We start from the raw sequence: 10871 nt of genomic DNA on the forward strand, positions 1-10871 counted from the left end.
GATCTTGTCTACTCAGGGACAGCTGGCCCCAGCCATCTCCTGACACACCCCCACGCCCATCCCCCCCACACACACACCCTCCAGGTACACACCCTCCAGGTACACACCCTCGGTCCTGGCCCATGGCCTTGCCCCTCCCCTCTCCCCCAGGCTGCTGAGGAATGCGGCCTGCAGAGAGGCCACCCAGCCGGCCGGGCCGAGTCCCTGGCTGCTAACCCACAGGGGAAGGCAGGCCTTGGATCAGCATTCTGAAGTCCCAAAGGTCACTCTCTAAGGCTTGGGTTTCCCATCTGCACAGTGGGACGGTCATGCCTCTGTATAGGGAAGGGGACTGACACCTTTGGCCAGAGTCCTAGGGGCAGACCCTGCAGGGATGGAAGATTTCATTCTATTCTCTTGAATCCCACCCTTTCCTAGAATCTGTTCTCAGCCTTGCTTCACTGTAGAAGGTTCTGGTGAGGCCTGGGAGCGGCGGGGCAGAAACGAAAGTTGTCCTGGCAACACACAGGGTTCATCTGCCTTTCCATCTAGCGGGGGTGTGTGAGCTCACCTCAGAGCCCAGGACGGCTGGCATGCTGGAGGCATCTGCCTCTCCAGGCTGACGCAGCTGTCTGTACGTGCAGATAGGTGAGGGGCTCCCCAGGGCGGGGGAGGGGGGTCACCATGCCGGGGATTGGGCTCAGAGGAGCAGGCTGCTCCAGGAAAGGCGGGCCACAGCCCCGCTAGGATCCATTCACTGTCCTCCTCGAGGAGAAACTTCCTCTGCATGCTTGCTTGCAAGTGCCCTCCCCTTGGCTGCCAGGTGTGGGGGGTAGGGGCTATGCGGGACAAGGAGACACAAGGCACCCCTACCTCACCTAGCCCAGCCCCCGGGACCGTGGGGGAGACAGGGAGAACACGGGGAACCTGGGGACACATCCTGCAGGAACCCCTGGACTTGGGCCCTCTCTCCTCTGGGGAAGCTCCCAGCTCCTCCCAGCGATCCCGCAGCTTAAGTTCTGGCTGGACCCAGGGGCTCCTGACCGAGCCCCCTCCCACCTCTACACCCCCCTCTATGAAACCTTCAGAGCAGTCTGACTGCTCCCCAACACACAGGGCAGCACTCAGGCCTCCTGGACATCTCGATAGGACCCCAGTGCAGGAATCTGCTGTCCTCCCAGGCTCGGGGAACGGGCGCACCAGGACCCCAAGTCCCAAGCCTTTCTGGGATGAATGTGCCTTCAGTCTCGGAGCCCCAAGTGAAACCAGTCCCAGCCACTGCATTTGATTTCACCAAAACCATTTATTTTCTTTGTGAAAAATAAGATGTCATCACCCTAGCTGGGTTGGCTCAGTGGATAGAGCATTGGCCTGCGGTCTGAATGGTCCCGAGTTGGATTCCGGTCAGGGTCACATGCCTGGGTTGTGAGCTCGATCCCCAGTAGGGGGCGTGCAGGAGGCAGTGGATCAATGATTCTCACCATTGATGTTTCTCTCTCTCTCTCTCCCCATCTCCCTTCCTCTCCGAAATTAACAACAACAACAACAACAAAAAATGCAATCAAAGAACAAATTGTGGAAACGACAAGGTGGAAGTCAAGCTGTCGTCAGGGGGCACTGGGGTGCTGGGAGTGATCTTCATCCACCACCTGCCACCTTGAGACCCGGCGGGCCTACATGTGTGTGAACTGGAACTGTCTCCTTGGGCTAAACAGGCAAGGGGGCGCCCCTAGGTGCCTGGCTCCCCGTTGCCAAGGCCGCCCTCTTGATTCCACATCTCGTTCTCCTGCCGAAGCCGCTGGTTCTCTGTCCGCAGCCTCTCCACCTCGGCTGCCAGCTCCTCCACCTGGCGGCAGGACTGGCGGCTGGCGCGGCCCTGCAGCTGCTGCAGCCGCCGGGTCTCCTCCTCCGCCAGCGACAGCCGCCGCTCCAGGTCCAGGTAGTCCTGCACCAGCTCCTGCTTGCTGCGGCCCTGCAGGCTCTCCGTGTGGAAGCGCTCGTAGGTCTCGGAGAAGTCCCTCTGCTGGAACTCGCCGGGAGCCTGGCCCGGCCGGCGCCTGTCCTCCGCCTCGCTGTCTTCGCTGGAGCCCGGGTGGGAGGCCCCGCGGGGCACGTCCAGGTCCGGCTCCTCGGGGTTCCGGTCGTTCATCAGGAACTGGGTGGTGTTGTAGGGCGCCACGGCCTGGCCCTTGGCGAACATCTCCTCCCGGAGCCGGGAGGCCCGCTGGCTCTGCCTCTCGTCCCGCTGCTGCTTCTCGTCCCAGCTCAGCTCCAGGTAGGGCCGCCAGTGCCGCTTGCGCTTGGAGGGCAGCCGGCGGTGCTTCTTGCGGCCCAGCACCGCCTCCGCGGAGTGGCTCCTGGGGTTCTGGGTCCGGGGACCCCTGCTGTTGCCGCCCAGGCCACCGCCAGCCCCGGAAGGATCTTCCTCCTCGGAGTAGCTCTCCATCCGGGGTGTCGGGGGCAGGGAACCGGCAGGGTCGTGGGGCTCAGGGGGTGTTTCCGGGCTCCTAGAAGAGTCAGAGGCCTAAAGGGAGAACACGAGGAGGATGAGTCACAGCCAGTCTGTGCCTGGAATCCCTCGCTGCCTCGGCACCCCCTCCCCACCTCCACCTGTAGCTCTCAGCCTCTGCAGCCATTTGTTCATGGCTTCCCTGCCTCCTGTCTGCCCGCCATGGGCCCTAAGCAAACTAGGCAAGAGCAGGGATTTCACCTGTGCATTTCACGCTGCAATTTCAATGCCTCCCATCAAAAAAGCCCCATGCTTTGCTTAATGCTCTGCTGTCATGTCTTGAACTTAATATTTTTTTAAAATCCTTACACAAGGAGCCCTAAACCGGTTTGGCTCAATGGATAGAGCGTTGGCCTGTGGACTGAAGGGTCCCAGGTTCGATTCCGGTCAAGGGCATGTACCTTGGTTACGGGCACATCCCCAAGGAGGTGTGCAGGAGGCAGCTGAATCGATGTTTCTCTCCCATCCATGTTTCTAAAACGATCCCTCTCCCTTCCTCTTTGTAAAAAAATCAATAAAATATAAAAATAAAAAAAAATCCTTACACAAGGGTATGCTTATGGATTTTAAAGAGAGGAAGGGGGAGGGGGAGACATTGATGTGAGAGAGAACATCAATTCTTTGCCTTCCGGACCTGCCCCAATCCAGGATTGAACCCACTAGCTAGGTACATGCTCCGACCAGGAATTGAACCTACAACCAACTGAGCCACACTAGCCAGGGCCTTCTTACTGATTTTTTAAAAAAGAGCCCTTTGCACTGAGCTGCACAAATTATGTCGCTGATCCTGCCTCCAGGTATTTGGATAGCTAACTTTTTTTTTTTTTTTTAATTCTCACTGGAGGATATTTTCCCATTGATTTTTAGAGAGAGTGGAAGAGAGAGGGAAAGACATAAGTATTGATGTGAGAGAGACACATCGATTGGTTGTCTCCTGCACAAGCCCCAACCAGGGCCCGGGCCAGGGAGGCGCCTGCTATTGAGGTATGTGCCCTTGACCAAAATCGAACCCAGGCCCCTTCAGTCTGCAGGCCGATGCTCTGGCCACTGAGCAAAACTGGCGGTGGTGGACAGCTGACTCTTTTCATCCTTTATTTATTTATTTTTTAAAATATATTTTATTGATTTTTTTACAGAGAGGAAGGGAGAGAGATAAAGAGCTAGAAACGTCAATGAGAGAGAAACATCGACCAGCTGCCTCCTGCACACCCCCCACCGGGGATGTGCCCGCAACCAAGGTACATGCCCTTGACCGGAATCGAACCCGGGACCTTTCAGTCCGCAGACCGACGCTCTACACTGAGCCAAACCGGTTTCGGCTCTTTTCATCCTTTATTTAGGGCTTTGTTCCAACGTCACATCTTCAGAGAGGCCATTCCCGACCAGCCTGTCTAAAGCAGCCCTCTCTTAATAAAAAAATAATAATAATAATAATAATAATAAAGATAAAATAAAATAAATAAAATAAAGCAGCCCTCTCATTTCCCCTTCCTGCTAACGCCCTATCACGTGACAGTTAACATCACACATCACGGTTAGCATGTTACCATCTGTCTTCCTCCTGTAAGCACGTGACTTGTCTGTCCAGTTCACCACTATGTCCCTGGGTACAGCCCACGGTAAGCACTTAGTAAATGTATGTTACATGACATGAAGCCCATACGAGGGGGCTCCAAAAGATACGGGGACACAAGATTCTCTTTTCTGTCATTCTAGGGTGAAGAAGACGGAGGGCATTTATTCCAGGCCAGAGCTGGTATTCGTCCACACGAGGAGCAGGAAAGAGATCCTAGCTAGGCAGAGGAAAGGTCAAACTCTAGTCCGCAGCTGAGAGAATTCTAGAACTTATCTGAGATGCGCAAAGGATTCTGTCACGAGAGTGTGTGTTCCGGGCATCTGGTTATCTCTGCCATGGTGAGGGTGGGGGCACTGAGTGGGGAGTGGGGCATGAGTATCTCTAAGTTTGGTTTGGGGAAGTCTAATAATAACTACAACCGTGGGATGTTGTTTTATAATGTGCAACACAGTTCAGAGACCACCGGGCATGGGTCCATGAAAGCACAGGGTATGTATCGGGGTGTGAATGTAGCCCTGTAAGAGCTGAAGGTGTGTTACAGGCATTTGGGAGACCCTAAAGAGAACATCAGGGAAAACGAGGTATGCTGGAGTGTGTGTGTGCATGCATGTGCTGTTCTGTAGTGTAAATTCACCTGCAGGGAGGTCAATTAAGAGTGACTGCCCTGCAGAAACCGGTTTGGCTCAGTGGTTGGAGCGTCGGCCTACGGACCAAAGGGTCCTGGGTTAAGTTCTGGTCAAAGGCATGTACCTTGGTTGCGGGCACATCCCTGGTGGGGGGTGTGCAGGAGGCGGCTGGTTGATGTTTCTCTCTCATCAATGTTTCTGGCTCTCTATCCCTCTCCCTTCCTCTCTGTAAAAAATCAATAAAATATATTTTAAAAAAAGAGTGACTGTCCTGTCTTCATCAGTGTTTTAGGTCAAATGAGACAGCTCGGTCCCACCCTGAAAGAGGCAGTCCGCTGGGAACTCTTAAGGCAGGTGGCTTGTTTTTGTGTGCATAAAACAAAACACCTATCTCCCCCACTCTGCCCCCCCACACTCAGCCAAAGCTCCCTATGATCTTTCCCCTCACCCAAATCAGCCCTGCCCCTCAGCCCCCCAGGCTGCCTCCCTCCTAAAGGCGTGTTCCTCTGCTACCATTACCACTACTGCAGGTAAGCTGTGTGACCTGGGTGAGTCATTTGCCCTCTCTGAACCTTCCAGCCCTGGCATGTCATGAAGTCCAAATTAAATCCAGGAAACACGAAGTGGCTCGAGAGGGTGAGTCAGCGGAGCTGAGTTCTCTTCTCAGCTACAACGAGTTGTGGACTAGGGGAGAAGAATGTGCAAGGTGGGGGCAGAGAGAGAGAGAGAGAGAGAGAGAGAGGGAGGGAGAGAGAGAGAGAGAGAGAGGGAGAGAACACGGTCTGGGAGGGCTGGGCTCCTGTTGCCAAATCAGGTGACATTCTAAGGGCTTCATACAATCTGTCTCTCCTGGGTGGCATCTTATCCCCCAGCACATCCCAAATTATGAACCAATTGCTCAAGCTCTTTCCCCTGCTTTAGACTTGGTTCTCAGCCTGGACAAGGCAGGGTTCTGTTGTCAGAAGGCCCTAAGTTTAAACCCTGGATCAGCTGAATGCTGATGGCATGATTCTAAAAAAGGTATTTCAGTTCTTAGAACCTTAACTTCTGTGGCCCACCCGCATGGCTCAGTAGGTGAGCGTCGGTCGACCTGTGAGCCAGGAGGCCATGGCTTGATTCCGATCAGGGAACATGCCCCGATTGCGGGCCCCATCCCCAGAGTGGGGTGTGCATGAGGCAGCCGATCAATGATTCTCTCTCATCACTGATGCTTCTATCTCTCTCTCCCTCTCTGAAATCAATAAGCATATGTATAGTTTTTATATGTATTTTTAAAATTGATTTCAGACAGGGAAAGAGAGGGAGAGAGAGATAGAAACATCAATGATGAGAGAAAATCATTGATTGGCTGCCTCTTGCACCCCCCCCACTGGGGATTGAGCCCACAAACCCGCCATGTACCCTTGACCAGAATCAAACCTGGACCCCTTCAGTCCACAGGCCAACACTCTATGCACTAAGCCAACCTGGTTAAGACAAAAACAAACAGCCGAGACCGGTTTGGCTCAATGGATAGAGCGTCGGCTTGGGGACTGAGGGGTCCCGGGTTCGATTCCGGTCAAGGGCATGTACCTTGGTTGCGGGCATATCCCCAGTAGGGGGTGTGCAAGAGGCAGCTGATCGATGACTCTCTCTCATCGACGTTTCTAGCTCTCTATCTCTCTCCCTTCCTCTCTGTACAAAAACAATAAAATATATTAAAAAAAAAAAAAAAGACAAAAACAAACAAACAAACAAACATATTTTTAAAAAAGAACCTTAGCTTCTGTGAAATGGGAATAATAAGTGCTCTCCTGAAGGGCTTCCGGGATGTCATGAGAGAGCACCGATTCCGCATCTGCCATATTCCTCAGCGCACAGTAGGAACTCATTTAAAAATATCGATTTTCCCAAGACTGCCAACACACCCGAGACAAGAAACCAGGATTCCCCGACGGCACAATCCACATGGAGGGCATTCCGGGCATCGGGAGGGCGAGGCTTACCTTGGCCTCCTCCATGGCTGCTGATCCCTCTGTATTAATTGGTCGATTCAGAGGGGCCACCTTCTTCTGCTCCAAATTTCCCCGCAGACGCCTTTAACTAGTGACACCTGCTGTAAACAACAACAGAAACCTGAGTCCTGCCGAAACCGGTTTGGCTCAATGGATAGAGCGTCGGCTTGGGGACTGAAGGTTCCCGGGTTCGATTCCGGTCAAGGGCATGTACCTTGGTTGCGGGCATATCCCCAGTAGGGGGTGTGCAAGAGGCAGAGGCAGCTGATCGATGACTCTCTCTCATCGATGTTTCTAACTATCTCTCTCCCTTCCTCTCTGTACAAAATCAATAAAATATATATTAAAAAAAGAAAAAAAGAAAAAAAAAGAAACCTGAGTCCTGAAGGAGAAGTCTGAGGGAGACTGGCAGCCCTGGATTTTTTTTATTTATTTATTTATTTTTACCAAGGTAACAGCAGCCATTTTGTAGCACCAGACCTGCACAACCTCGTTTTCAAAGGAAGGCCCGGAAGGCAGCCTCCACCCTGTTTCACACGTGCAGCCAGCGAGGGGCCAAACGGGGATAAAGAAACCACCTTCCCAGCCCCGTTTCTCAGGCCTCGGGGCCAGGCTTACATCCTATGCTGCTCACCTGGAAGTCAACTGAGGACCAGGCTGGCAACTAGTAAAGCAGGACTGAGCTTTGTTCCCCCAACAACCAACGTGGGAAAGAAGACTGCCTGGGGAGGCCACTCTGCCCACAGCGATGACCTGGAGAGACTCAGAGTGGATTGGGTCCGTGGCTCCCAACCAGAGGGGGGGTCCTTTCCAGAGGCCTCCCTCTTAACTGCAGCCCCCCTCACCCCTACCCAGGCTGGGCTCCAGAAGTCAATGCCTCAAGAAACACGTCTGAGGCCTGAGCTGAGTCTGGGACTGAGGCCTTTTCAGCTACAGGGCATGGCCGGCCTCCTTACTTCCTATGAGGGTGGGAAACAGAGGAAAGGGGCTTCACATTATAGGGAGCCGGGAAGGAAACCCAAATGTGATAAGGATGGATTCATTAGAAGAGAGGAAATGGTCGGGGAAAGAAGGTTTTGCAAAGGCGGAACTGACCTATTTGTTGTCAAGGGCAAGGGCTATGCACACCGACTACATCTGTTGTCTTTTTGTGCAACCGTCGGCCTGCAATTCCCAGCGCCTCAGCCCTGCCTCCTGCTGCAGTTGCAGCAGCTCTCCCGGGTCAAGCCGCTCAGGCTCTAAGGTTGGGGGGCGGGGAGGAAGGGCGGGGGGGAGGGGGAACAGCCCTTACGGCGCGGTACCTGCTGGGGATTGTAGTTCTCCTAGCCTTGGAAGGCGACCCAAGCTCCTGTCACGTCAACAGCGACCACGAGAACTCCAAATCCCATCTACCCTTGCGCGGGAGTCGTCCCGCGCTCACCTCTGCCTTCTCTCATTGGTCAACTCGCCTGTCACTGTGTCAACGCTGGCCGTGCGGAAGCACAACCGGATGCGCCTTCCGAGCTCAATTAAAGAGTTCATTGATGGCGTTCGGCTTTACGAGGCGGAAAGTAGGCCCGGCTGAGAGGGGCGGGGCTGTGGGCGCGGAGGGATCCCCGCTCCTAGAGGAAGGCGACGAGAAGGCTCGGTGGCCGCCGCCGCCATTTTGGGCTGGGAGGAGGCAGCGGAGGGACTCGCTGCACAGTGAGAGCACCCCCTGGGGGGCGGTGCGGGCGTGGGGCGAGACCGGGCCCAGTGGGCCGCCTGACGTGGCGACGCCGGGAGACGGCGGGAAGCGGGATCGGGGACCGGGGAGGTGAAGGTTGGAGTCTTCCCAGCCGGGCCTGGTCCTCAAACCGCCCCGGCAGCCTCGCAGCCTCTCCTCCTCTCCCAGAGGGGCGGGGTTCTTGGGGGTAAATTACCGCGTGTTTCCCGAGACCCCCAGGCTGGGGAGCGATCGGGTGAAACGGATCTCTTCTGCTGTCCTTCCACGAGGGCGCCGGTCCTGCGGCCGAGCTCCGCCTAGTTCTTTCCCCAGCCCCATTCGGCCCGGTATGGCGGCCACCCCGCGCCCGCCCCCGCCCCCCACCACCCCGACGGGCGAAGTGGCCGAGACGCCAGATTCCAAAGACTGGCGCCGCCAGGGAGGGTGCGGGTGGAAGCCCCGGCCGCGCGTCCGGAGCTCCGGCCCGGCCGTCCGCTAAGCCCGCGGCTCCGAGGTCCGAGCGGCCAGTGCGCCCGCTGCTCCCCTCCCCGGACACCGAGGCCGCCGCGGCCGGGCTCCTTCCCGCCGTGACAGCCCAGCCCCCGCCCCCGCCCCCGGGACCGCTAAGTGGGAGCCTGTGGGAACCTCAGGAGCCCAAAGGCGGAGATCTCTGGACGCTCTTGTCCTAACCAGCGCCCATTCTCCGAACGACCTGACCTCGTACGCCGCCAAGCCACTTTGGGAAACTCCAAAAGTGTTTTTTGTTTGTTTGTTTTTTACATTTTTGTGAATGTTTGCATCCAAGGGGTATGGGGTTTTTTTTGCCCTTGACAGACTTGGGACACAAAATAAACTCAGAGTCGCCAGGACTTAATGGAAATAAAAGGGGAGTAGCCCTATCGGATGCTTCAGCAACATCTGTTTGCATTTTGAAATCTGAGCCATAACTTATACCAAAACTTTTGGAGACATATCTGCCCTCCTAGGGGAAAAAGAAACGCACGGATTCCAATGTAATCTTTGTAAGACTGCAAGTTCTTTCCAGGTTTAAAGGACTTTTCTCCCACCAACTACACGGGGGAGCGTTTTGTCCGCTGGTGCCTTGTTACTGGGGAACCTCAATTTTGAAACGCCAAGTAGTTGAAAAAGTCTCTTCTATGGATCCTAGGCGTTACTAACACAGGATTGGCAGTTGGGAGCTACTTCACATAGATGGAGTTTTGGAGATAGGGGACCTACTCTGAAAAACAAGCACCAACTCAGGCTTACCTTACAGCTGTGGTAGCTTCTGAAAGGTTGAAGTTTAATGTGAAATTTTTTTTTTGGAATTGCGGATTAAACTGTTGTTTCCTACTGCTGGAAACCTAAACGCAGGGGGGTTTATAGCTCAGGGGTATTTTAATAATTCTTTTGCTAAAATGTCCGTTAAGGGTAGTCCTCCCACTAAAGATGGGCTCCCACCTGGCTCCTCATTTCCCAAACAAAATAAAAATAAATAAATACATAAATACATAAATAAAATGTCCGTTAAAATTATGCCTAGGTAGATTCTGAAGGAGGGGAGTGACTGGGCATTGACTTCCTCTTTGAGGTTATCTTTCAATGGCGCTCTTTGCCAGTTAGAGATGGTCAAACCATTTCTAAGTCTTTGGCCTCCATACCAAGAAACTGAATTCCTGCTCCTCCTCTTTATAAAGTAAATGTTTTAAAAAGTTCTGAGAGTGACAGTTCCACAGCCTTAACATTGACCAAGCTATTCTCTGAGAAAGTCTTGGAACTGGATTGAGAGATGGGATCACATTGATTTCAGTTCTTTATCGAAAATTTGAACCACTTAGTCCTAAATGAAGCTTCAATTCACTCAATTGATACTGTAGGTTGACTTTTGGCTTATAGCTTGTTCATTTTACACTGTAATTCAGATCAAGATGGACTGTAGCCAAAACTGGTTTGGCTCAGTGGATAGAGCGTCAGCCTGCGGACTGAAAGGTCCCGGGTTCGATTCTGGTCAAGGGCATGTACCTTTGAGGGCACATCCCCAGTAGGGGGTGTGCAAGAGGCAGCTGATCGGTGTTTGTCTCAGATGTTTCTAACTCTCTCTCCCTCTCTGTAAAAAAAAAAAATCAATAAAATATATATTTTTTAAAAAGAAAAAAGAAACGGACATTGAAAAAAAAAAGTGGCAGCAGAGAAAGTAGCAATGTTGGATAAAAATAAAAATAGGCGGGGAAAAAATAAAAAAAAGATGGACTCTAGTTAGGAAAAGCTGACACTTAGTAGGAGTCAAGTTAAATAGTCAATAAGTTAAATAGTCATAGAAGCCGAAAGGGGTTCTGAAGATTACCTTTTTGGTTCTTCAGTCAAGAATTTAATGGAGGAGTGATTCACCCTCCATTTTGAAGTAGCCCAGTTAAACCTTTGGATGTTTCTAAGGGGAATACCTAGAACTTTGTTACTCATTTATAAAAATGAAAGCTTATCCTCGTTAAGGTTGACCTGTAAG

At 53.0% G+C, this 10871-nt stretch overlaps 1 protein-coding gene across 6 annotated transcripts; it reads right to left on the bottom strand.

Annotated features, from left to right (window-relative positions):
- Positions 1–1396: 1396 nt before the first annotated feature.
- On the bottom strand, positions 1397–9134 carry HEXIM2 (HEXIM P-TEFb complex subunit 2). Of its 6 annotated transcripts, none has more exons than XM_036450813.2 (3): positions 8586–9134; positions 6676–6782; positions 1397–2503 (listed from the first exon to the last, which is right to left on the bottom strand). In XM_036450813.2, the coding sequence occupies exons 2-3, from the start codon at positions 6688–6690 to the stop codon at positions 1709–1711; spliced, it is 810 nt and encodes a 269-aa protein (XP_036306706.1). In that variant the 5' UTR covers positions 6691–6782; positions 8586–9134; the 3' UTR covers positions 1397–1708. The 6 variants fall into 6 exon arrangements, with proteins under 6 accessions (XP_036306706.1, XP_045442132.1, XP_036306704.1 ...); XM_045586176.1 differs by having other exon boundaries at positions 6676–6785; XM_036450811.2 differs by having other exon boundaries at positions 7780–9134.
- Between the last annotated feature and the right edge of the window lie 1737 nt (positions 9135–10871).

The sequence above is a fragment of the Pipistrellus kuhlii genome, unplaced genomic scaffold (genome assembly GCF_014108245.1).
Source record: "Pipistrellus kuhlii isolate mPipKuh1 unplaced genomic scaffold, mPipKuh1.p scaffold_m20_p_22, whole genome shotgun sequence".
Taxonomy (NCBI): domain Eukaryota; kingdom Metazoa; phylum Chordata; class Mammalia; order Chiroptera; family Vespertilionidae; genus Pipistrellus; species Pipistrellus kuhlii.